This window comes from Lynx rufus, unplaced genomic scaffold, assembly GCF_022079265.1.
Source record: "Lynx rufus isolate CCGP_SWC_20201006 ecotype Redwood Valley unplaced genomic scaffold, mLynRuf1.p SCAF_61, whole genome shotgun sequence".
NCBI lineage: Eukaryota > Metazoa > Chordata > Mammalia > Carnivora > Felidae > Lynx > Lynx rufus.
In genome coordinates, this window is record NW_025814880.1 from 226074 (window position 1) to 253752 (window position 27679).

The window sequence follows — 27679 nt, forward strand, 5'->3', positions numbered from 1 at the left end:
GAAATATCTACCCGTCTTTTAGGGTTAAAGAGAAATACATACCTATCTTTACACACACGTATATATAGTGTTAATAGAAGAAACAGGTCACCAATTTGTGTGATCAAAAATCCCAAGATAGTTGTGATAGACAAAGAAACTAGAGAAAGACAAATTGGGAAAAGGTAAGAAGACAAGAAAGGTGGTCCCCAAAGACTCCTCTGACAAATGTGGCTGAACCAAAGCTGATAAATTGCTACACAGCCAAATAAGTCACTGGGACCTTTCACCCTGCCGGTAAGATGGAGAGCAGCCTTCACATTCAAGAGGTACATTCAAGACTCCATTTCGTCCAAGAGATAAAGACTCTGCCTCAACTAATGTGGAGTTAATTCTTTAAATCCAGGGTTTATATCCTTATAGTTGAGTCAGATAAAGCAGTGGAGCTAATGAACTTCGATCTCTTATTTCCCAATTTACCCTATTTTTTGTCTGTTTATATATGGCTCTCTGGCCTTATTACCTTATTTTGGCTTTCCTTGTAGCTAATGGGAAGGTTGAGCTCAGCACATTGATGGATGCAGTGGCCACTGTTACAGGTTAGTGAACAATTACTGTGACTCTAAGCTCCTAATTCGTACATTAAGTTATATTTTAATGCTCTATTCCAACTCTCCCATCACTACCTTTTTACTCTGCCATTTTACCATTTTATTGGGGAAGTGTTTCTACTTTAATTGTCTAAACTACGGGTTGGCAAACTCTGACCCTTGGGCCAAATCTGCTTCCGTTTGTGTAAACAATTTCATTGGAACACATCCAGCCCATTAGTTTGTGCATTATTTATGGCTGCTTTTACCCTACAAAGGTAGAGCTGAGTAGTTGTGACAGAGATCATAAGTCCTACAAAACCTAGAATATTTTCTATTGTTTATAAACTTTTATAGAAAAGTTGGCTGACTCCTAGCCTAGAGTTTAACTTCAGAGTGATCTTACATCCTAGATTGTTATGGTTTACCACTGAGGGAGATTAATTTTAACGAATTATTTTTAATACCCTCTTTTACTCCAAGTAGTCCTTGTATACGTGATAAATTGTATGGAATTTTAACTTTTGATATTTACACTATATACTGAAGTGCAATGCTTGATAAAAAATTCTTTATCCCCTGAGGTTTCTTCCAAACAGTACTTTGATATGCATAATCTGAGTGTCAAGGGAAACGGACTTTCTGCAATTGTAGCCTCAAAGTACTAGCCCAGAGTGCGCAGGACAGAAAGGCTCATGGACCCAGTTAAGATGTTTGAGTCACACAGTATTAAATCATTTAAAAACACACAGCAAAAAATAAATAAATAAAATAAAATAAAATAAAAACACACAACAAAAATGGGGCAGAAATATGGAATACATTAACAAATTCAGGGTAGAGTGAATGGAAGGACTACACTACTTGAATCTGAGTTGTGTGATGTGCATAATAAGTTTTGTGTCTCTCTCTGTTCAGCAGCATTCGTTTTTCTTGCTGCTGATGTGGTTATAAGGACCAGAATTGAGATTCAAGCAGATGGACCACAGATGGAAAGTGCTCTAGCCTGTGACACAAACTCTTTCAGAAAGACTCAGGGTTAGGGGCACCTGGGTGGCTCAGTCAGTTGAGCATCTGACTCTTGACTTTGTATCAGGTCATGATCTCACAGTTCGTGAGATCGAGCCCCATGTCAGGCTCTGCACTGACAGCACAGAGCCTGCATGGGATTCTCTCCCTCTCTCTCTCTCTCTCTCTCTCTCTCTCTCTCAATCTCTCTGCCCCTCTCCCCCACTCTATCTCAAAGTAAATAAACTTAAAAAAAAACAAAAACAAAAACAAAAAAAGAAAGACACAAGGACAAGTACCTGTTGTTAATAGTTGTAGTTTGCCATTAAGGCCATCAAAGAGCCATAGGTTTTGTGTTCCTTGAGCAGAGGACACAGAAGACCTAAAAATGGTGTCACCAATGGATTGCCAAATTAGAGTCATTTGAACAAGTGTCATAAATATTTACCACATCTTGAATATTTGGTGCCTCAAGCAATTTTAGAGTATCACAAATATTTAGCGCTTCTTATACATTTAGTCTAACATATATTTAGTGAACATGTTCTCCATGTGCATGTAATGCCTCATGAGTATTAAATATTGCTCAGTTCTTTCATTCCCTTCTATCTAACTTACATACCCTTTACTTAAAAACTACTTGCCTGTACTGCAAAACATCTTAAAAGATGTAGCCCATGTTTTGTAAACTACAAACTTGAACTAATGTACTTACTTCACTTGTGTAATAGAATTAAATGTTCTCAAAGGCAAATGCACATTATGCTGAATTAACATATTAAGCAGTGAAGTAAAACCAGACACAACACTCATAATTAAGGTAATAACAGAGACACTGAATTTTAAATATCTGTGATATTTTAAATAACTTGGAATCCCCCAAGCCACTTACATCTTGCTTAAATTGCTTTACTCAAAAAAAAAATTGCTTTACTCCATAATTATAGATATTGAATTTTTTGAGTAAAGGCAACAATTCTGTTTCCATGATGTCTGATGGCGCAAAGGTCTCATGCTACTTTGTTTATAGCTGTTGCATGATCTGCTGAATAGATAAAGGACTTCTTTTTTTCATATTTTGGAGATTTTAGGTCATAGTCAAACTTTTCATCTACTCACATTTCTTTCTTTGAAGGAGGAGAAGTTAATGTCAGTGATATTCAAAGTATTCTGGAGAAAATGGGGGTAGAGCTCACAGATAAGGAGTGCTCAAAACTAAAGAAATGTCTGCCAGTCAATGGTGAGTATTTAAAAAAACAATGTAGCCTTTAAGGAACTCAGACTTGTGTTTATTTTTTGAGAAGTTCTAGAATTATTTCCATTTGATAAAAACAGGATTTAGAAGGAATTATGCAGTTCCAGTTTAAGAAGTAACCCCAGCGGTGCCACTTTGTTTATAGAATCATTGGCCCCTTCAGTCACTAACCTGGTATTAAGTCAAGGAAGTGCCTATTCTAACTTTTGATTCTAGTCAGAAGGCATCCTCAAGAATAAACAGGGACATACAGGAAAGTAAAAAGAGTGAGAAAATACCAGAAAGGGAAAATGGGGAAATTAAAGGGAGGCATAGGGAATTAAGATGTGTGTGTTTCAGCATAGTAGAGTGCCCATAATAACTCCCTCAGAAGCCAGGGGGCCATATTGAAAATTTTCTCTACTTGTTAACTGTTTTCTTGGTTATTTACAATTAAATGAGGCCTTTTCTGGGGGTAAATTATGATGTCTGTCTTTCCTAAATGCCTAACTTAATCTTTCATTGGTGTGGTCTGATTTCTTTCTTTCGTACAGCTGTTGGAAAGGTGTACCAAAATAGGTTGATGGATGGTGTAAAAACCCTTAAAGGTGAGTGACAGTTATAGCAAAAAAGCAGATGAATCTGAATCTGAAAAGCAGACGAGAAGCCTTTACCACTGTGTGTGTATGTGTGTGTAAAACTACATTCATGTTTTTTCCAAAGATCTTTTCTGTATTTATTTTACGAAATGGCCTCCTGTACCATTCTTTTACCTTAAGATGGAAGCAAAAATCCACATAAAAGTTGAACTCTTGAATAACTTCACCCTTAAGGAAATGGTAAACTAGAAAAATGTCTAATCAGCACAAGTAGGTAAAAGGAAGTTTATGTGTATAGTCATGGATTCTAAGATCATGAAGAAATGTCTTCTTTGAAAATTCATGACTATGGACCTATGTTCATGTTGGTTCCAATTCATATTTGCACTCCCTGCATGGCCCAGGAACTCACAAAAATTTAACAAAAAGTGAGGCACCTGGGTGGCTCTGTCAGTTGAGTGTGTGACTTTGGCTCAGGTCATGGTCTCATGGTTTGTGGGTTTGAGCCCCATGTCACGCTCTGTGCTGAGAGTGCAGAGCCTGCTTTGGATTCTCTGTCTCAGTCTCTCTCCGCACCTCCCCCACTCACACGCACGTGCGTTCTCTCTCTCTCTCAAAAGAAATAAATATTAAAAGAAAAATTTTTTAAAGTTTGCACCAGCATTGTAGTAACTCTAGTATTAAAGAAATTCATCCTCATATCATGGTCAGAAGAATTTTCCCTATAAAACTTTTCTTAAAATGAACTTGAAACAGAAAATTACAAAAGATGAAAAAATTTTGCCAAAAGGGAATTAAAAGCAAAAATGAACTATTGGGACCTCATCAAGATAAAAGGCTTCTGCACTACAAAGGAAACAATCAACAAAACTAAAAGGCAACCATCGGAATGGGAGAAGATATTTGCAAATGACATATTGGATAAAGGGCTAGTATCCGAAATCTATAAAGAACTCACAAACTCCACACCTGAAAAACAAATAACCCAGTGAAGAAATGGGCAGAAGACATGAATAGACACTTTTCCAAAGAAGACATCCAGATAGCCAACAGACACATGAAACGATGCTCAACATCACTCATCATCAGGGAAATACAAATCAAAGCCACGCTGAGATACCACCTCACGCTGCGTGGTCAGAGTGGCTAAAATGAACAAATCAGGTGATTATAGATGCTGGCCAGGATGTGAAGAAATGGGAACCCTCTTGCACTGTTGGTGGGAATGCAAACTGGTAGAGCCGCTCTGGAAAACAGTGTGGAGGTTCCTCAAAAAATTAAAAATAGATCTACCCTATGACCCAGCAATAGCACTGTTAGGAATTTACCCAAGGGATACAGGAGTGCTGATGCATGGGGGCACATGTACCCCAATGTTGATAGCAGCGCTTTCAACAATAGCCAAATCATGGAAAGAGCCTAACTGTCCATCAACTGATGAATGGATAAAGAAGATGTGGTTTATATATGCAATGGAATACTACTTGGCAATGAGAAAGAATGAAATCTGGCCTTTTGTTAGCAACGTGGATGGAACTGGAGAGTGTTATGCTAAGTGAAATAAGTCAGGCAGAGAAAGACAGATACCATATGCTTTCACTCATATGTGGATCCTGAGAAACTTAACAGAAGACCATGGGGGAGAGGAAGGGGGAGAAAAGAGTTAGAGAGGGAAGGAGGCAAACCAGAAGAGACTTAAAAACTGAGAACAAACTGAGGGTTGATGGGTGTTGGGGGAGAGGGGAAAGTGGGTGATGGGCATTGAGGAGGGCACTTGTTGGGATGAGCACTGGGTGTTGTATGGAAACAAATTTGACAATAAAGTATATTTTAAAAAAATTTGCCAATATATACAATAAAAAATGGAACGCCCAAAGACTTCATATGATACAAATATTTTAGATAGACCATAAAATAAGTATGCTTTAAAGGACTAAATTCACAAAAGGAAAATGGAAATACTCTTAAAAACTAGCACAGGAAAAAATGGATTTGAAAGGAGTCAAAATTTCTAGAAATGAAATGTCTAGCCTGAAAAATTTAAAAACATAATGGTTTTATTGGCAGATGTAAATGAAGAATTAATTGGATTACTGGAATAGAACTCTGAAAAAATTACCAAGATTCCAGCATAAAGACAAAAAAGTAACAAACGGGAAGGAGGAGTAAGAGGCCTGAGGGTCAGAGTGAAAAATCTGCCAGTTTATCCAACAGTATACAAAAGAGCTAACAGAGACAAAGAAAGAAAATGCTAATTTGAAGACCTAACAGTTGGTAATTTTTTGTGATTGTTCAAAGACATGGATCCTAAAACACAGGACACGTAATGAGTCCTAAAAGGTTGCTTACGAGGTCTCTGGTTAATCAAATCGTAAGCAAGTCACAGAACACCAAAACAGAACAAAACAAAACCCTACGGGCAACCACAGTGCATTCTGACTACCTACAAATGAACAATTAGACTTATAGTGGACTACAATGAGATGCCACCTTACACCCCATAGGATGGCGATTTTATAAAAAGGAACAGAAGCGCCTGCATGGCTCAGTCAGTCAGTTAAGCATCCAACTTCAGCTCAGGTCATGATCTCACAGTTCGTGAGTGTGAGACCCACATCAGGCTGTGCTTTGGATCCTCTATCCTTTCTCTGCCCCCCCCACCACCACACCCCGCTCATGCTTTCTCCACTCCCCCCTGCTCAAAAATAAACATTTAAAAAAATAAAATTTTTTAAAAAGGAACAGAAAATAACAAGTGTTGGTGAGAATGTGGAGAAGTTGGAACACTTGTGCGCTGGTGGTGGAAGCGTGAAATGGTGCAGCCACTATGAAAACCAGTATGGCAGTTCCTCAAAAACTTAAAATTACTACGTGATTCGGCAATTCCATTTCTGGGCATGTGTCTTAGTGCATTCAGGCTGCTATAATAAATTTCCAGGGACTGGATGGCTTATAAGCAACAGAAGTTCATTTCTCACAGTTCTGGGGACTGGAGTCCCAAGATCAGGATGCCAGCATGGTGGGTAAGGGCCCTCCTTTGGGTTGTATTTGTACAGTGACTTCGCATTGTATCATTCCAAGGTGGAAGGGGCAAGGGATCTCTGCAGGTTATCCTTTATAAAGACACTAATCTCATTCATAAGGGCTCTGCCCTCATGACCTAATAACCTCCCAAAGGACCCATCTCTTAATACCATCAATTTGAGAATTAGGTTTTCAATATATGAATGGCAGGGGGTAGGGGGGCACACAGACATTCAGGCTTTTGTAGTGCGTATCCAAATTTGTATATCCAGCACTATTCAAAGAGCCAAGAGATGGGCTCAGTCTGTGTGTTCATCAACCTTAAAATGGAAAGAAATTGGGACACAGGCTACAACATGGTGAACATGGAAGACATTTTGCTAAGTGAAATAAGCCAATCACAAAAAGACAGATACTGTATGGTTCTGTTAATGTAAGATAACCTGGAGCAGTCAGATTCATAGAGACAGAGGCTGGGTGTAGGGAGGAATGAGGAGTATTGTTTGAGGAGTACGGACTTTTAATTTGGGAAGGTAAAAGGTTCTGGGATGGATAGTGGGTGATGGTTCTAAAACAAGGTGAGTATATTCCATGCCACTGAACTCTATCCTGAAAAATGGTTAAAATGGTAAATGTATGTCATGCATATTCTACTATATATATATATTTCAATCTCACAAGATGAGAGAAATTATTAGACATTTTTGGGAAAATTTATTCAGAGGAAAGAACCATGTAAACTGTTCAGCAAACAAAAATAATACTTTCCTACTGGCAGAAGCATATGAATTTTGTTTTCTGTATTTCTGTAAATCGTCTTGAAGTTCTGCCACAGTCTTTAAAAGCTAATTATATAAATGGATTCCCGCAATTACTCATTGGAGGAAATTCTAATTCCGCCTTTATTACTGACACTCTTAGATACAACTGAATATACATTCGACCTTTTTCTTTAAGGTGAAACCAATATCTATAACACACAGGAATTCATAGCTATTGTCACATTCTAAGGTTATTCAGTGTTGCTTACATTCTTCTCTTTCTTCCAAGGAGGGATTGTTGATGTTGCTAACCTAGACACTGCTTTGCAAAACATGGGAATGAATCTCACAGGAATGGAAAATAGCGATTTGATAAAGAACCTACCTGTTGATGGTGAGTAAGCATATAAATTTTTGCATCACTGAATATAACTTGAGTTGTGAGCTTCTATAAAATCATCTCTGAACAAGTTTGTTTGCCAGTAAGAAGATATTTGTAAAAACTTAGAAATGAGCTCAGAAAGAAAATAAAGTAATATTCTTTCTTGTCATTTTATTAACATATTTCATCAATCTTTTTAATTCTGGATCCAAAGGAATGCTAAAAACATAGTTCTTTGATTAGGACTACAAAAAGTGAGGGAATAGATAAATAATTAGGGGTGAAAATAGCATGAAAAACGGTCTAGAGGAGATGAATACAGAAAAAATCGGAAAATAAAAGAGAAAATGTGGGAGATTAAACATGAGAGGCACATTCCAAAGCCGTATGATAGCACTCATTCATTTTCTCAGAGCGGTCTGCAAACACTCAGGCTATAACATACAGAATTTTGCCTTTTTCTGAAGCTACATAATATCCCACTCCTATTTCAAATTCCATGATCTAACTAAAGGCCACGTTCTCAGGCAGCTCCCTTGAAGCTAGAACTAGAAACACTGAAATACAATTGAAGCTGAATGAGGGCTGAAATGCAGTGGTTCAATGAAAATATTATGCTAAGTGAAAGAAGCCAGTCACAAAAGAGCACGTATTGTATGATTCCATTTATAGGAAATGTCCAGAATAAGCAGATCTGTATGTACTACATATTAATGTTTCCATTTGGATTTTTAGAAATCTTTTCCTCATATAATATACTGACACTTAGTCCTGACACTTTCCCTGACACAGATAGATTAGTGATTGCCTAGGACTGCGGTTGGGGCTGTAGATGGGAACTGCAAATTAATGGTATGAGGTTTCTTTTTTTTATAATGAGGTTTCTTTTGCGGAATATGAAAATGTTCCAAAATTAGATTGCAGTGATAGTTGCAGAATTCAGTCTATATCCGAAAACTGTTCACTTGTATACTTGAAATGGATGAGTTTGTTTGGTATGCAAATTATATCTCAATAAATTGTTTAAAAACGAACATTGGCCTGCTCTGTACTTTTAGAGCCAGAAGATAATAAAGAACAAAAGTGACATGAAGCTTCTATTTACATATTTGTCATCTACAAGTTAGACAAAAAATAATAATGTGTGCAAATGCAATGTCTTAGTTGTTTTTGGTCTAGTAAGGAAAAATGAATCTGAGATCCTATAGAATCCCAAATTTCTATCTTTGTAATATGCTTTCATGTTAATGTCTTTAAATATTGATTTAAAAATATACAGAATCTCTACTTTTAAAATGATCTCAAGCCAATCACTGAAGTGATCATTAATTTACTCATAGGGAATAAAGGAGTAAGAAACTCTGTGTCAAAAAAAAAAAAAGTCAGGAACTACTAAGTATCAGCTTATTACATAAGGAGATCAATTGTGAGAGCCAGGTACAAACATTAATATGTAGCACACAAAAATTGTAAATTCCGTTCCTTGTGCCTGATGTAAACAGTGGAGAGTTTCCCAACGTATAGGAGTCATGAAGCCGACTCTGTGGGAAATGGTGACTTAATTTTATATCTCATCCTTAACTACCAGAGGTTTAATTTTCTGTAGTTCAATGAATCAAAGCTCTAGTAATATTTTAGAACTTCTGGCTCAAGATGAATATAGGATAAAATATTAGAGTATACATATATTGCTTTCTTTTTTAAATTCCATATTGCTAATGAGTGCCGGTGTTATATTTGTATTTGATTTACGTGGCTCTCTTAACAGATAATGGGAAGGTTGAAGTGAAAAAGTTAATGGATGCATTGAAAATGTTTTCTGGTGAGTGGCAAGTTACTATAAAATTGTACTATTTTTAAAATATCTCCTCAACTTCCCCAAACTGTTTATATGTCTTTATATTATGTCTCATTGAATACTTGTTTTCAGAGTCTTATGCTGTATTTATTTGTACAACTTAAATTTTAAAAATACAATGAAAATTCTGTGTCTTGGTAAGAAATCTGGCCCAAATGTTTTTAATAAAGCAATAATACCACTTACCTCACTAATATTCAAATAATCCCATACCTTGATAGGCATATATGAAGAGGAAAATCACATAATTTAGGATCTCCCCAGAATTCTAAGTTCCCCTGCCAAAATTATAAATTTCCATGATTTCCATCATTCTAACTTGCTGGCCAATCTTAAAAGCAAATCTACCCTCTGCTGCATTAGATGCACACAGATGCATCACTAAGAGAGTATGCCTTTTAGGAGATTAAGGACCTGTGTTCTATTTGTGGCCTCCCTGTGATTCTGTGTAGTTGTATGTGTTTCCTTTTACTCGCTCGCTACCTCCGAGCTGAAGGTGATCATTTTTTCATTATCTGGAATCATTAGATTCCAAATTGTCACGCACTGATGTTCCTGTCTTTTGAAAGGAAAAAAGATTGATGCCAACGATCTGCTAAAGGTCCTGGGAGCCATGGGGATCGAGCTCCCTGAAAAGGAACTAGTGAGGCTGAGACAGACCGTGCCTATCGACGGTGAGCCATGTAAGTCTCAGAACAGCCTTTCCGGGGACGTTGGTTTTGGGGGGTCATTGTCAGCAGTTCTAAATTGTTGTCTCTTTGTTTCTCCTAAAAAGTACTGAAAATAATTTTTAAAACAAATTAAGTTTGCTGATGTACAGATTCAATCTGTGAACCCAGCTCTTTAACCATAACCATATTGCCATCAGAGTTGATGCAGGTTGTAATAACACTACCCAGTCACGCCCCTGAGAGGCCTGCATGATAGGAAGGAAACTGAGGGAAGTGAGACACAGGTTAAAAAAAAAGGGGGGAGGGGACACAAAGAAGTAGTGATTTTTTTTTTCCTGTACAGTATAGTCTTCCCAGCAGTCTTCTTGGTTGCTGAACACTGGGTACGTTTTTGTCACAATTTTTTTCCTAAAATAATTTTTATTTGATGAGGAGATAGAACAGACTTCCTAGGGAAAGAGTAAAAAAGATTGCTCCTAGAATTACCCAATCGCCCAAAAACTGTGTGTCCATGTTCTTTTCCTTTGGATATAAATTATGGTTATTCTTTTTTAATAGCTGCTGGAAAGGTGTATAAGAACAGATTGTTGGATGGTGTGAAGTCTGTAAAAGGTATTTAAGAACCATGATTAGCAGAAAAGTCTGCTAAATGTCAACACAAATATCAACACAAACATCTTACCACCAGGTTTTGAGTCATGTCTACATTCCTGTATTTAGATTTTTTTATTTCATTATGTTAAGTATTTTTGCATAATCACCCATGGTATAGTATTGCAAGGGATCCATTCACTCTTGGAGAATATTTCTAAATAGCACCCCCAAAGAATCATTTGAAATCTAATTTATACAACACATAATATACAGAATATCATAGGCAGTTTTTCTGAGCGTTTGCCCAACAACAATACAAAGGATTTTGGAGTGACCTTTAATAATTTTATGGCACAAATCAAGTTATTTTCTTTTTTATTTTATTTATTTATTTATTTATTTCATTTATTTTTAAGGCAGAGGAGACAGAGCATGAGTGGGGATGGGGCAGAGAGAGAGAGGGAGACACAGAACTGGAAGCAGGCTCCAGGCTCTGAGCTGTGAGCACAGAGCCCGACGCGGGGCTCGAACTCACAAACTGTGAGATCATGACCTGAGCCGAAGTCGGACGCCCAACCAACTGAGCCACCCAGGCGCCCCTCAAGTTATTTTCTATAAAACATTCTTTCCTAAAGACCAGTTAACAACAATAGCAGCAACAGCAAATGTGGAAAAGAAGCATGGTATTGTGGCCAAAATGCTTTTTTTACTTCCTCTTCCTGTAGGTCCTTAGAAAAAGAGACCAGAAGGGGAAGTAGGAAGGGAAAGAGGAAAAGGGTAGAAGGTTTGCTGCTATTTAATGAGAGAAGCCTCTTGCAGGTGGCAGGTGGCCTCCTGACATCCCAGATACTTGGAATAATTCCAGTCAGCGACATTCTTGGAGAATTTTGTGGTGAATGTGTTGTTCATGACAGTTTTCTCTTTGAGAGCATTGAATCCATTTTTATAGTCTTTTCATCTTTTATACACTTTTTGTATATTGCAATAGCAGAACATTGATGATCTGAATCTTGAACTATCCCTCTCAGCTGATCCCTTGGCTTTGTTTTGGGGACAGACCTGCACAGTACTCTCTCTGTATTCCCCATGGGGACAGTCCTATCATTGGTATTCTTTTGGCCCCTCTTTTAACAGATGAGTATTACTTAATACTACAAATAGTAACTTTAAACACATAATCACAGCCTGTCACCCAGTAATGCTTCAACCTCAGAATATTTTTTAAGTAGGCTAAATGCCCAATGTGGGGCCTGAACTCACGACGCCAAGATCAAGAGTCACACATTCTACTGACTAAGTCAGCCAGGCACCCCCAACCTCAGAACATTTTATCTAAGTTGTTCTTGACATCATTTTAGGTGATTTACTGAGTCAACCTTATATGCCTGTTCACTAATACAAATAAATTGTACCTTTTTCTTTGTTTTTTTTTATCATACTAAAATGCATGTGAGAAAAAAAATTATAATCTTTGGAAATCACGTAATTTTTTTTTCATGATTACTTACTGTTTGTTTCTTAAGGAGGAACGGTTAAAGCCAATAACCTAGACAATGTTCTGGAAAATCTGGGAATTGAACTCACAGAAAAGGAACGTGAAGCTCTGGCAGAAAATCTGCCACTTAGTGGTAAGCATTGTAGATAATAATGAGCCTTAGGAGTTTACATTTATGAGCTTGTGTAAGAGAATGTATATTAACTAGTGATATTTGGTATACCAAAAGAAATTAGAAGCATTTGCAAAGATAGGGATGAACAGTCTTCATTTAAGAACAGATCACGTATTATTTAGGGGAAACTACATTTTTATTTAAAAACAAACCTAAAATTATGTCCCGGGTAAATGCAGCAGCAGTTAAATTCTTTCCCCCGTGAAAGTCCAAGGCGAGAGTGTCTTTGGGTAATGGACAGTGGCTCCTCTCCATTCAGCGATACAGGGATCCAGGTTCCTTGCCTCTTGGATTCCTTTTTAAGGCCTTGTCATCGTTTCTATCTAATAATGGAATGGAAAGGAGAGCATGAAGGAGAGAGAGTGCACGCGTTATTTCCATAGCCATTCCTTTGTGGAGAACTGGTCACGTGGCTGCACCTAAAAATAAATGTGAGGCGGAGGTGGGGCGGTAGAGATGTAGTATCTTTCTGGGCATCCACTTCCATTTATGATTCTATGCTCTGAGAGGAAATCAGAGTATTGGTAGGTAGTTAGCTGCTTTTTGTGTTTTGTTTTGTATTCATTGACAGTTGCCTCAAATATACATGCACCATGTGATTTGAAGCCCAGGAGGCCTTCCCTAAAAAGTCTCCGTGAGACTAGAACTGAAGAAGATAAAACGAAATCAAATCAAAATAAATCAATAAAGGAAAACTGTTTCCTAGTCATCTTCATTGAGGTTAACAGTATATATTTCCAGGTAACAGGCCCAACACCAGATTGCAGCAGATAGTTTTGCTTTGTCCCCAGCTGAGGACTGTTAATGCCTAAAGGAGCCTGTAACCAACCACAACTTAGACAAGCCTTACGTTCCCCAATGGGGAAACTGGCTCATTAACAGAAAAAAGGTGTAGTCTTAGGCTTCTTTGCTTCTCTTGCACATGCTTGGCTTCTCTGTCACCTGCCCATTCCAGCTTCACGTTCTTCAAGTCGAATCACTTACCTTCTCGTTATGTTTTAAAACATCACTCAGAAATGTTAGAAAGACCTAAGGAACAGGGGTTATGGTTTATGCAGTCAGCTATCCTCTTGAGGCTTTTGGTTTATAGATTTGTGGAATTGTAGGCCTTCCTTTATTTTGCTTTGGGGAATGGTGGTGTGCAACCAGTGAGGTTAGTTGGACAGAGCCGTGATCTCAAGAGTGCCATGCTTGGGGTTTAGTGCTCTGATTTGGCCATCAAGAGGGTCTTCATAATTTGCTTTTAAATTTTTTTTTTTTCAACGTCTATTTATTTTGGGGACAGAGAGAGACAGAGCATGAACGGGGGAGGGGCAGAGAGAGAGGGAGACACAGAATCGGAAACAGGCTCCAGGCTCTGAGCCATCAGCCCAGAGCCCGACGCGGGGCTCGAACTCCCGGACCGCGAGATCGTGACCTGGCTGAAGTCGGACGCTTAACCGACTGCGCCACCCAGGCACCCCGCTTTTAAATTTTTTAATGTTTATTTATTTTGGAGACTGAGAGAGACAGAGCGTGAGCAGGGGAGGGGCAGAGAGAGAGGGAGACCCAGAATCTGAAGTAGGCTCCAGGCTCCGAGCTGTCAGCACAGAGCCCGATGCGGAGCTCGAACCCACGGATCGTGAGATCGTGACCTGAGCTGAAGTTGGACGCTTAACCGACTGAGCTGCCCAAGTGCCACAAGAGAGTCTTCACAATTTTATCTTTGAATTTGTGTTTCCTAATTGAAGTCTGATGGGAAACTAGAGCATGGCTGGGGCTTGGCACCCTGGCTCAGGCATGTGACTGCCCCTGCCATTTAGTCCCCAGGATGTATTCTGGATCAACCACTCCACAGCCTCTGGTATGGCCAACCTCCCTTTCACCACCATGCCTGGCAACATCTGCATCCCCTGACCCCAGCAGGGACCTGGGCATGGTTGCAGGGAGGGCTGGCATTGGCAACCTGTACCTGAAGCATGGCAGCAGCAGTCCCCACTCTGGGCTGGCAGGGTCAAGCCTGTTCCTCATCCCCTTCCAGGTATCTAGTGTGTCCCCACGTCAAGGCTGCATTACTCTTGGGAGTCGCCTGTCCATAGTGAGTTGAGGCAACCAGTGCATAGGAAAGTGAGACACGTGACTCAATTTTCAGATGTGTGGTTCTGGCGGCAGGAGGAAGGAAGGAAGTCTGCTGCTAGTGAGCCTCGTGCATGCTGAGTAATGGGACCACCCAGGGTGCCTGTGAGGTTCTGCACTCAACCCTAGAAGATGCCATGCCTGTGACAGTGCAACATTTACCAGCTGACTTATAAACAAAAACTAAAACAAAAACACCACGATGACAGTTTGGGAACAAGACTGTGGAAGAAAAAAAAAGCAAAGTTTTTTTTCCTGATTTTTGAACAAGGGGTCCCACGTTTTCATTTTGTACTTGGCCCAGTAAATAAAGTAGCTGGTCTTAGGGGGTTGATCAATCCTTCCTGATATTGGAACAATGCCATATTGCTATAACTCTCTAGCTTTAGCTAATGATTTCTTTTTTCCCAAACATAGAAAGGTAGAAATGTTTACCCAAACTTTATGCATGTGCTGGTAACAAAAGATTGAGAACACATAACCAGCCATTCCAAGTTAATAGTTGAAATAACTAAAGAAAAGTATTAGTAAAAGATAGAACATGAAAAATGTTTTCAACATCAATCATGGGAAGAACCTTGCGTTTGCATCAGAAGGGCTATCAGAGACCAAACAACAACATACTTAGCCTACTGTAACATTCCTGCAAGCATAAGACAGAGAAAGCTTTCTTGGGTTAACCCTCTATCTACCATAGAATGAATTCTTTGCAATCCATTGCATAGAAGTTTTTGGCTGGTGAGATTAAATTGTGGGGAGAATCTCTATTTCTTAATTTAGCTCCTTTATCTTTTTATAATATTGCCAAATTATGGTATTTCTTACAGCTAATGGGAAGACTGAGCTCAAAAAATTGATGGAAGCAGTGGAAACTATTACAGGTTAATTAGAAGTTTCTACAAATCTAATGTCTTTATTCTTTAGCTAATTTATATTTTTATGTAGAACCATCATTTTTACATTCCCTTTTGTATTCTATTCTACCCATTTTTCTTCTATATTGATGAATATCTGCATACAGTTGCCCAGAATTACACATTAGAACATTTGCATTTTAGCACTAATTTTTCTGTGTGAATTTATAGTAGCAAATTTCTTAGTTTCTGGAATATTTGCCAAGAATAGTCACTATTCTTGATTTTGAAAGCCTAAATTTGAATTAGCATAGCTAATGATACAGCAAACTTTCACAGAGATAAAATTCTGTTATCATTAAGAGATTAGGGGAGAGATAATATCCTTACAAAATAAATGGATCTTATGCCTACAGTGTCCTAATTTGTATTATATAAACTGCATCAGTATGTCTATTACTTTACTAAGCGTAAGAGAGAAATTCTATTTCTACCCCCAATTAATGACAGTGGCGAACAGTTAACATATTGTGTGTGTTTGCTCATTCAGCTATTGTAGCTGAAGCTGTAAAGGGTCAACAGGTTTGGGGGGGGCTGTGGTTAGGCCCTTCTCTCTACTAATCTGTGACCATTTTGTTATGTTGAAGGGGGATAGGTTGATGTCAGTGATGTAGGAGGTGTTCTGGAAAACATGGGAGTAACTGTCACAGATAAGGAATGTGTAGAGCTCGTAAAAAACCTGCCAGTTAATGGTAAGCATTTAAAATATTAATATGGTCTTGAAGGAAGCACACATTTCTTATTTTGTTTATGAGAACTTCTGTATACTTTCTGATAGCATAGAAAAAATGCTTTCAAAAACTACTTAGTATGAATGATTTCACTCATGTAATTATGTATCTTCACATACTGATAGATAATATGTAGGTATATTCTAGGTTGTTAACATGAATCATCTAGGGACTTGTGGCTGCACCATAGACTGAGAAGGAAGAAGTAGAAAAAGGCACTTAAACAAAACAAAGACCGAAAAAGTACAGCCATTGTGATATGGTTCAATTTATACACTTACGTATGCAAATAATTTTTTAAAAAAATGAATGGTACGTTTTCACCTTAAGAGGATGCTATCTAATGGTAGAACATCAGTAACTGTAAGCTGAGTGTATATGGGGATTCATTGTTTCCATTCTACTTTTGTATATATTTAAAATTCTTTACAATAAAAACATTTCAAGAGAAGATTTTTAAGAAGGAATTCCATTAATTTTTAGTTGGAAATCAGTTGCTGCTTTATTCACAACCTGCCATCAGGGCTAAGAAGTACCTTTTGTAGTTGTGGTTCTATAGATGGAGAATTGTAAAAGTTATACTGGGTGCTAACTAGGTGAGAGAACAGAAAAGGACATTAGAGAGCTGAAAAGGAATTTAAAAAAAGTACTAAGATTACAAGAGTAACATGCTTCAGTGTCAATAATTGAATAGAGTGGATACATTGGTGGCTATTTCATTTTTAAAAATTTGAAAGTAAATTGGAAATTTTCTAGAAAAAATTACAAATCCTCCTTACATTAAATAATGACTTGCTGCCTTGGTGAATCTCCACGTCACTTACTTATGTATGACCTGATTTATGTTTCCACGTAGCTAAAGGAAAAGTCTACAAGAATAGGTTACTGGATGGTTTGAAGTCTCTTAATGGTAAGTGAGCAGCATAATACAAAGCCAGATGATTCTAAGAGACACATTATACTATCTCCTAGATATCCAATTGTGAACTTCACTAACCTCCTTAAATACTGATATCATTCCTAGCTTCTGATATAGACCTGTGAGCAAATTATCTCCATATAGAAATTTAAATAATATTTTACATAAGAGAAAATAAAGTCTGTGTCAGAACAGTAAAATTAAAGGGAAAATATTTGGGGAATTTGGTTAGGCGTTGAGACAATCAATAAAATAAACACAAATGAGCCCACTTATTAGTGAGAAGATAAAATAATGTTTTTCATTACTATGAATTATTAAATAGTAATGCAGGCCCTTTTAAAGCTTATGCTTTGTAAACCTGTCCCCATGATCCCACTAAAGAAAGAGGTTCTTTTTAAAGAGCTATTATCTATTATTATCTATTATTGACCCGCTTTGTACTATAGACACTTGATGTTCCTGCTGAAAATAACATTAGTATATGTCAACAATTTGATGTATTTGCTAAAACAAGTCAACTGTCATGCTATATATGAGCCTATTTAAGTTATTTAAATCCAAAAACTATGCAGCATGCTAATTGACTATAATAAAATGCATTCTGGACAATTAGCTCAAGATTTCAGTTTTGTTTTTTTTTTCTGCAGATGGAAATTTCTAAGAACTAAAATCCCCAAACAAAAATTTTAGAAAAAGATCCCTTGCTTGCAAAAGAAAAATATTTCTGACAGGGGACACCCTTTATATTTCCACCTACACTACAGCCATGTGGGCCCATAGGTTATTTAAATATATAAACTGTATTTTTCTTTCCTTTGGCTATTTCTTGACCATTTTGCTTTTCTAAGGAGGGATTGTTAATGCCAATAAACTTGATTCAGTTTTGAAAACCATGGGATGGAAACTCACAGAAGATGAAATTAAGGATCTCAAATGCAACCTGCCCACTGATGGTGAGCATTGAAAATATTTTTAAGTTCTTTGGGAAAAATCTTACCATGATGATTAGATTCCCAGCTCATTGTTCTTTATGGATCTTGGTTATGGGATTGAAGAAATTCTACCTTTTTCCATTATTCTTCTTCTCACATCTGAAGAAGGCATTGAAGAATAACCCCTTCTTGGGGGCTGCGGCAACTTTCTTAGTGTACTTCCTATTTGTAGAGGGCAGGAACCCCACTTTAAGTCATGAACAGAGTACCTTTTAGTTTAAGTTTTATACTAAAATAGGGTTGACTTTTTATCTGATTGATGACGACTTGCTTAATGTGCCAATAGTTACATCTACAATTCTTTTTGAGATGTGCTTCTCATTAGATTTAATTGTAGATCCCTTGAGTTTTATCAGACTTCCCTGGGGAGAAGCACAACCTAAGATGCTTGTTCCTGAATTATTTTTTCAAATTTGGAGGATTTACTAGGCGCCATGTTAATCAAATCAGAGGTTTCAACAAAAGGAATGATGATCACACTCTTCATATTGTCTTTGCCAGAAGCCTTAGTTTTGAATGCCCTTGGTCACTAAAAGAAATTCCAGGTGTTATCTTCTATTTGTAGAAGATGAGAACTAGTTCATTTTTTGTGCCATGTCGCACCCAGAATCTCTGGATTCTCTCTGTTCTCCTTTATCCTTGCTTGCTAGCCAGCCAGTTGTTTTCTGGGTTCATTTCTTTTTGTAGTAACTTGTCCGTTGCTGCCAATATCAACCAGATACTCTAGTAACACTGTATTTCCTAGCTTCTTCTTCTTCTTTTTTTTTAAAGTTTATTTATTTATTTTTGAGAGAAAGAGAGAGAGGGAGTGGAGGAGGGATGCAGAGAGGGGGAGAGAAAGAGAGAATCCCAAGCAGGCTTCCGCATGGAGCCCGATGTGGGGCTCGAACCCACAAACTGTGAGATCATGACCTGAGCCAAAACCAAGAATTGGGGGCTTACATGACTGAGTTACTCAGGCGCCCCACCCAGCTTCTTCTTTTAAAGTACAAGCATATTCAGTACATTATCTGCCTTCTAAGTTGTTGAAATTGATAAACTCCCCAACACCATTGCAAGGCATGAGTTCATTCCAGCCTCCAGTAACAATTTCTTCACCAAACACTTCCAGCACCAGAGCCAATGCCACATAGTTTTGGTGTTTTTGCTACTACTTTTGTTGTTGCTAAGACAGCAACACACTTGTGGTTCCAGTTCCTTTTTTTTTAAGTTTCTTTATTTTGAGAGAGACAGAGATGGCCTAAGCAGGGGAGGGGCAGAGTAAGAGGGAGAGAGAGAGAGACAGAGAAACCCAAGGAGGCTCCTCAGTGTCAGTGCAGAGCCCAACACTGTGCTCGAACTCATGAACTGTGAGATCATGACCTGAGCTGAAACCAAGAGTCAGACGCTCAACCGACTGAGCCACCCAGGCGCCCTGTGGTTCCAGTTCCTATTATCAGCTAGCTATGCTGCAGTAGCAACAAACAACCCCCAAATCTCAGTGGCAACAGAGTTTTTTTGCATGACACTCAATATTAGACACTGCCCATAGGTTGGCTGTCCATCTGTTCTCTACTATAGGACATAGGATGCAAGAACAGTCCCTGTCTGGACAGTGTCACTTTTGTAACAGGAAAAAGGGAGATGATGGAGCCATGTGATAGTTCTTAAAGTTTCTACTCAGAAGAGACTCAAATATTTCATTTGACAAAGCAAATTGCATGATATCATTGGGAACAGAAGTATAATCCTCCCATAAGACAGACTTGATACAGAGGGGAAGAGAATATTTGGACAAACAAGATATATTCTCTTAAAACAATGTATCTGAAAATGCAAGGAAAAACAATTTATACCCACTTTGATGCATTTTAAAACTGATTCCATAATTACAGAACATCTAGTCAATTTAATATATGGAGTCATCAAAAGAACCAGTCAGCTCTATTCTTATATACAAATATATGCATAGAATATCTCTAAAAAAGATACACAAAAAATGTCAATGCTTGTTCCTTAGAAGGAAGAGAATTCTGACAATGGAGATGTTTATAAAGGAGATATATTTTTCACTGGATTCTTATTGGTAACATTTGAGTTATGTAATTTATGCTTATGCTGTCTAGTAAGAATAAATTGATTTAGAAACATATTATGTGAAAAGCATGATTCACAAAAGGAAAAAATTGATAAATTGTACTTCATTAAAATTAAAAGCTTTCACTCTGGAAAGCTGTGTGGAGATGGTGGAAGACAACCTACAGTCTGGGAGAAAATATTTGCAAATGATACATCTGACAAAGCAGCAGCATCTATGGCATTTAAAGAACACGCAAAACTCAGCAATATAGGGGCATCTGGTGGTTCAGTCAGTTGAGCGTCTGACTTTGGCTGAGCCTCGTCTTGGGCTCTATGCTGACCACTCAGAGCCCGGAGCCTGCTTCAGATTCTGTGTCTTCCTCTCTCTCTGCCCCTCCCCCTCTCGTGCTCTTTCTCTCTCTCAAAAATAAATAAACATTAAAAGGTTTTTTTTTTTTATTTGAGAAAACCTCAGCAATATAAAATACAAACCAATAAGAAGATGGGGAAAATACATGAAACTATATGAATGAAAATACATTGCACCAAAGAGGATATACAGGTATCAGATAAACACATGAAGAGATGCTTGACGTCATTAGGTATTAAGGAAGTGCCATTTGAAACTGCAGTGAGATATCACTGCATACCTATCAGAATAGCTAAAATAAAAAATAATGACAACACCAAATGTTGATGAGGATGCTAGAGAAACCGGACCACTCATACTTGGTAGTGGGAAGGTAGTGATACAATCACTATAGAAAAAGTACCAGTTTCTTACAAAACTAAGCATAGAGCTACCGTAGCAATTACACCTTTGAAACTTAGGTTCGCACAAAATCTGTACATGAACGTAAGAGCCAAAAACTGGAATCAGCCCAAGTCTCCTTCAACAGGTAAATGGCTAAACAAACTTGTGGTACATACATATTATGGAATACTGTTATTCATCAGTAAAAGTACACTATCTGATTCATGCAACATCTTGGACAAATTTCCAGATAGTTATCCAGAGCTAAAAAAGCCAACCTCAGAGCTTACATACTGTAAGATCTTTACATATCATTTTTGAAATAACAAAATTTTAGAAATGGAGGACAGATTAGAGCTTGCCTGGATTTAGAGATAGGGGATTGGTGGAGGCAGAAGGAGGTGGATGTGGTTATAATAGGGTCCTTGTGGGACTGGAACTGTTCAGTATCTTGACTGTGGCAGTGCATACGTGAACCTACACAGGTAGTAAAATTGTCTGGAATTTAATAATACAGAGACATACACATGAGTACAAGTAACACTAAGGAAATCTAAATAACATCGGTGGATTGTATCAATGCCAGTATTCTGTTTTTGGTATTATTCTATGGCTTTGTAAGTCTTATCATTAAGGGAAGCTGGGCAAAAACGTACAAGGTATCTCTATTTTTTTCTACTAACTTCATATGCATCTACAATTACCCAAATAAAATTTTCAAAAAAAAATATTAAATTGGAAATAAAATCTGTTAGTCTATCAGTGTGATAACTGCCCCCCCCCAATTGCTAATATAAAGGATTTGTCTTCAAAGTGCCTAATAATTTATCTTGTAATCCAAATGGAGGAAAAAAATCTTTCTGGGTCTGTTAAAACATCAGGGAATATTGAATGAGAACACATTACCTGAGAAAATCACTGCTGAAACCCAAGTTTAAACATTTTTGAATAGCATGTACCAAACATAAACCCATTGCTATGGCCTGATAGAAATAAGAAAGTTCTTCAAAGTCTTAGAGCTAAAAAGTAGACCCTGGACAGTAAGTGGCTTTTGAATCTTATCCCTTGACTATTGTAGGTTTGATTTTTTATAGAAGAATTAAGTCATAGTTGTATTGTTGATGTTATATTTTTCATATTTAACCTCTTTACACTCATTCTCAAGAAGTGGGTAAAAGTAGAGAATATTATTAGTACGGAAGTGTTGCTGGAGTATTTTCCTCTCCTATTATTTGTGTGTTTCACTGTTTCTTTTTATTATTTGCATTTCTTCTTACAGTATATGGGAGAACTACAATGAAAAAGTTGTGTAGTGGATTAAAAGCTTTTACAGGTCAGTGGGAAGTTATATAAAACCAAGATCTGCAGACTTTATGTAGTAGTATAGTTTTAAATAATATTTTTTACCATTCTATTGCTGATTTGTAAATTGTAGCTTTCAACCTTTTCTAATGAAACATTTGCTCCTAATGTCCCACAGTTTACCTTTATATATAGTAATTAAAAGCCTATAACTTACTAATAATTTCTGAACTTTCTGGAGTTTTTATACTAATAATACTCACTTCAACATTATTAATAGATTCCCAAATCAGAGTATATCAAGCAACAGCAAAATAAAGCGCTTTTTTTTTTTTTCCATTCTTGGAACTGGAAAGAATTATGCTGAGTGAAATAAGTCAGAGGAGGACAGGTATCATATGTTTTCACTCATATGTGGATCTTGAGAAACTGAACAGAAGATGATGGGGGGAGGGAAGGGAAGAAAATAGTTACAAACAGAGAGAGAGGGAGGCAAACCACAAGAGACTCTTAAATACAGAGAGCAAACTAAGGGTGGATGGGGGGGTGGGGGAGAGGGGAAAATGGGTGATGGGCATTGAGGAGGGCACTTGTTGGGATGAGCACTGAGTGTTGTCTGTAAGCCAATTTGACAATAGATTATATTCATTAAAAAAGCTTATTTATTGTCAGTATCAAGAGCAAATAACATATTTCAGAAAAAAAATTAAAATATATAGTATTCTCTGGTAAGATGGATAAATGAATTAATGTTGATATTTCATTAATCAGACAGTTATTTAGGTAAAATCTATTCTCTTCTACTTTGACTTCTTGTCAGATTAAGAAATCATACTTTTCAGTATTTTTAAGCAAATTTGATATATGACCCTTCTCAATTCTGTATGGATGTATATATCTTATTATATCTTTGAACTTCCTCAAGTTAGGAAGAAACATGCTTAACACTATTAAATTATTACTTGAAATAATTATTCTATAAAATTCTTGAATGATCATGTTTCATATTTTCAAAGGAAAAAATATTAATGTGCAACATCTGTCAGATTTTGTGAGGAACATGGGTATTGAGCTAACAGATAAAGAACAAAAGAGGCTGCTAAAGAAGCTTCCAGTTGGGGCGCCTGGGTGGCGCAGTCGGTTAAGCGTCCCTCTTCAGCCAGGTCACGATCTCGCGCTCCGTGAGTTCGAGCCCCGCGTCAGGCTCTGGGCTGATGGCTCAGAGCCTGGAGCCTGTTTCCGATTCTGTGCCTCCCTCTCTCTCTGCCCCTCCCCCGTTCATGCTCTGTCTCTCTCTGTCCCAAAAATAAATTTAAAAAGTTGAAAAAAAAAAATTAAAAAAAAAAAAAAAGAAGCTTCCAGTTGATGGTGAGCCATAAAGATACTTTAGTAGCCTTCTAGAATACTTAGCTTTATGGTACCATGGGAGAAGTTTTCAAAGTTCTCTTTAGGGGCGCCTGGGTGGCTCAGTCGGTTGAACGTCCAACTCTCGATTTTGGCTCAGGTCATGATCTCACAGTTCGTGAGACTGAGCCCTGTGCCAGGCTCTGTGCTGGCAGCATGGAGCCTGCTTGAGATTCTTTCTCTCTTTCTCCCTAGCTCTCTCCGCCCATCTCCCACTCACTCTCTCTCTCTCTCTAAATATATAAACTTAATTTTTTTTAAATTTCTCTTCTAGCATTTAAAATATATATATAGTTAAAGTAATTAGAAAAGGCAGATTTTAAGTTATATCTATCAATCTATATATCTCTATCTCTCTATATAACCCAGGCCACCAGGGGCAAAATAAATGCTGTCATGTCATGCCCTCTAACCAATGACAAAACTATTAGAAAAAAAAATGAAGGAATGTGATTAGGGGAGAGAATTTTAGAAGAATTGGACAAGAGAAATCAAAGGATAAAGAAACCAGCATAGAGAGACTGTCAACTGTTCTGTCAGGGGTTTAGAATGGCATAACTGTCACTATTGTATCCCGTCTCATTTTTTTGTTGTTATTCGAGGATGAATAAGAACATATTTACTCAGTAAATGAAAACTCTCCCTGAAATTCTGAAGTATATGTATTATGTTTCTGAGCATCTATAGAATGCTTTGTCTGACATAGAGTGTGATTTGCATTGTAGCTTCTGGGAAGATCTATCAAAATAGATTGTTGGATGGTCTGAAGTCTTTCAAAGGTGAGTTAATGAGCAGTTTGAGATTTAACATTTTAATTTATATCATTAGAGCTTTACCCAAGCCATCCTTTTATGAACTGATTTTTAAATGTAGTTTCTTTATTTTAAAAGAGGTATTTTGTGATGAGTTTTTTTTAAATCTTTGTAGGTCCCACATTTTCTTGTATTTTTCATAACTTAATCTTGAAAGTGTAAATTGAATTCTAGGTAGATAAAACAAAACATGAAGAGAATGATAGGTAGTCTGAAAATTAGTTAAGCAAAGAAAATAAAAATAGTTTCTATTGTTAGAAATATTGGACATTGTTTCCTGATAGAATCCAAATCATAAATTAATGTTCATTATAATTCCTCTAAAAAGAATGTGTTTTTAGTGAGATTCAGTTAAGACAGAAAAAAAAAATGTAGGCAAAGGTACCAACTTGTGCCTAGGATTTGTTTTGGTTTTGCTTTCCCTCCTAGTGCTTAGTCCAAAAGAAGAGAAGAACATAAAGAGAATGAAGAAATGACTTAAAAGCTCTGCCACTTGGTACCTATTGAGAGGAGTCACCTGTCAAAAGAAGAGTGCCTCTTGGCATTCCTAGGCCCTCCAGAAGAGTGGGAGCAGGATTATTTTTTAATTTAATGTGGAAGTTGTCCACCATGCTGCCCATTTGATAGCATCTTGCTATGTGTCTTTATCAACTAAATCGTCACCTTAAAAATGAGACAATGATAGCCAGATACTTGTCGGCCTCCCTGTCGTTCTCTTTCCCTATCTATCTAGTTTTTCTAGTCTCTAGGCCTCCTGTTTTACAATTTTAATAATAAATTTTCCTTTCCATGCACTCTGAGCCTCAGCTCCTGCTTCAGCTTCAGAACATTTTTAACTAAATTTTTAACATTTTAACTAAAGCCCTCTGTAAACTACCATGCTAGGTAGTTTACAAGATAATTATCTATTCTTTTTAACTAATACAAATAGTGTTCTATCTTAAAATATTCACCAAAAAATCAGTGTTCATAAACTGTTTTCACAGTATGGATAAACCAGGCGTAAAGTAATTGTCAAGTTCCAGTGGAAAGCAGTACAAGTTTTTTGGCAACTGAGAGTTTTTTTTCAAAATCCTTCTCTACTGCAAATTCAATTAGTTGTCTTTAGCTTAAGTTGCAAAATCCCTTCATAAATTATTTCTTGTCCATAGTTTCATCAAGGCAAAGCTTAAGGCTCTTTAACACGATGTTAAAATAGAGTTTGGTACTCATGTTTCAAAGCAATATTAATAGTACTGAAAAGGATTCTATTTTTCCTTATTCCTAGTTTTTTCATATTAATAGTAAAAACATTTTCAATATAATAGTAACAGAGCACTGATAGATTTCTAGTATTTAATGTTCTTTCATATTTTAACATTTTTTGTCATTCTTTATGTCTCTTTCCTAAGGAGGGAAGGTTGAAAGAAGTAAAGTCAATACTGTTCTAGAAAACATGGGAATCGTGCTCACAGGAGAGGAGCTTCAAAGTCTAACAGATAACCTACCCGTTAACGGTAAGCACTGTGGTTATTTCTCTGCGTTTCTGCAGAGCTTTGCCTGTGAATGTGCATATGAGAATTTTTGAAATTAGGATTATTTGATGCTGAAAGGAAATGTATCTTAGAGTAGAACCCATTCTAAAGTAAAAAGAAATCCTGCCTCATTTTTAAAATTTAAAGTTATCAACATGTTTTCATACAGAAACCAGAGAAGCCAGAATGTTTATCTGAGGAATAGTCAGAATGTAGAATAAAACTTCTACGGATTAAATTTAAAAGTGATCATACGCTGGCTAACGCTTCATTTCTTAGTTCTTCCAATCTGAACCATTTGCTTTTTTGTCTTATGTGTTCTCCCTGAGTGATTTTATGAACCCCTACTTTTAACCATCTGTTTGAACCATCAGTTATATTCTTTCCAGTCTTCTCCCCAGTCTTCAAACTATTTTATTCTAAATCTTCTGAGACATTTCTATTTAGTCCACCCCAAATAGCTGTTCAAGGATAAAATTTGTAATCTAATATATTCCATATCTTTTTAAACTGATCATCCTTTTTTCTGCTTCACTGACCCTGCCAGAAATCTCTATCCACTTAATTATTGCTGTTGCCTATTTAAACTCCTAAATATTTTTAAAATCCATTCCTACTCTTTAGCCCTGTATCACTACCCTTCTTTCTATTTCTTTTTATCTCTTCTTAGACTGCTAGATAACTCTCTCTCTGCCTATAATTTTGTTACTTTTAAATCCACTCTACACACAGTGGGCAGAATGATCCATTTCTATGTAAACCTGATCATAAGACTAGTTGGGGTTTTTTTCTCCCCATCTTATCTTCCCCTCTTCTACTTTTCTGTACCTTCTTTCAAAACGTTGAAATAACTCAAGGCTCTGATGGGTTCTCTAAGTGATCTTACCTACTTTTTGAGCTCTGAATTCTATCTGTATGGTAATGAATCACTGATAGATATTCCTAACCTAAAACACTCCTTGGATCTCTATTTGGTTTATTTACTACCTATTTGCAGTCTCCACTTGGATAGCTCCAATAACTTGTAACTTAACTTGTCTTAGTCCGAGCTCTTGATTTTTCTACTAAAACTCATCCCTTCCCGGTATCATTACAAGGCATCACCACTGGAGTTTGTCTTGTGATGTCTTTGTCTAGCTTTCGTATTAAGGTAGCACTAGCCTCATAGAATGAATTGGTGTTTTTTCCCACTTCTGTTTTCTGAAATAATTTATGTAGGACTGATATTATTTCTTTAATTATTTGTAATAATTTACCAAAGAAGCCATCTGGACATAGTCCCTTCTCTCTGAGAAAATTTCCAATGCTAAATTTTCTTGTGTGTTGCAACACTATTCAGATTTTCTGTTTCTTTTTTATTCCATTTTGGCAGCTTGTGTCCATTTTGGAATCTATTTCATGTAAGTTGTTTAATTTCTGGCATAAAGTTGTTCACAGTATTCCCTCTTTAGCCTTTAAATTACTGTTAAGTTCAATGGGTTAATCCTTTCTTTCATTACTAATTTTAGTCATCTGTGTCCTCTCTCTTTTTTTCTTGGCTAGTCAATTTTGATGATGTTTTCGAAGACTAAATGTTTGGTTGCATTGAGTTTCTCTGTCATTGTTCTCATATCCTCTCTAATCTTCATTATTTTCTTCCTTCTGCTTGTCTTTGGTTTGGCTTGCTCTTACTTTCCTAGATGAAGATAAAGACTTAATTATGGATTTGAGATCTCTCTTCTTCTCTAACATAGTTATTTAAGGCTATAAATTTTACTTTAAGCGCCACCTTCACTGTGTCTCATGTATTTA

The 27679-nt window shown here is 37.0% G+C and overlaps 2 protein-coding genes across 5 annotated transcripts in view; both read left to right on the plus strand.

Moving 5' to 3' along the window:
- LOC124500913 (uncharacterized) overlaps positions 1 to 12295 on the plus strand; it is a 44869-nt gene extending 32574 nt beyond the window's left edge. The window contains exons 11-17 of one of the 4 annotated variants that reach the window (XM_047064786.1): positions 525 to 578; positions 2713 to 2817; positions 3366 to 3419; positions 7485 to 7589; positions 9346 to 9399; positions 10005 to 10118; positions 12224 to 12295. In XM_047064786.1, the coding sequence (XP_046920742.1) occupies positions 525 to 578; positions 2713 to 2817; positions 3366 to 3419; positions 7485 to 7589; positions 9346 to 9399; positions 10005 to 10118; positions 12224 to 12225 (488 nt within the window). In that variant the 3' untranslated portion in view covers positions 12226 to 12295. Of the gene's footprint in view, positions 1 to 524; positions 579 to 2712; positions 2818 to 3365; positions 3420 to 7484; positions 7590 to 9345; positions 9400 to 10004; positions 11137 to 12223 lie in introns of those variants that run through there. The other 3 variants (XM_047064784.1, XM_047064785.1, XM_047064783.1) reach the window with 3 other exon arrangements.
- Positions 12243 to 27679, plus strand: part of LOC124500912 (uncharacterized) — a gene marked incomplete at its 3' end in the record, with an annotated part of 105456 nt that continues 90019 nt past the window's right edge. The window contains exons 1-9 of the mRNA XM_047064782.1: positions 12243 to 12328; positions 12942 to 13111; positions 15313 to 15366; positions 15987 to 16091; positions 16987 to 17040; positions 17901 to 18005; positions 22136 to 22189; positions 24288 to 24341; positions 25766 to 25870. Coding sequence (XP_046920738.1) covers positions 16031 to 16091; positions 16987 to 17040; positions 17901 to 18005; positions 22136 to 22189; positions 24288 to 24341; positions 25766 to 25870 — 433 coding nt within the window. The remainder of the gene's footprint in view (positions 12329 to 12941; positions 13112 to 15312; positions 15367 to 15986; positions 16092 to 16986; positions 17041 to 17900; positions 18006 to 22135; positions 22190 to 24287; positions 24342 to 25765; positions 25871 to 27679) is intronic.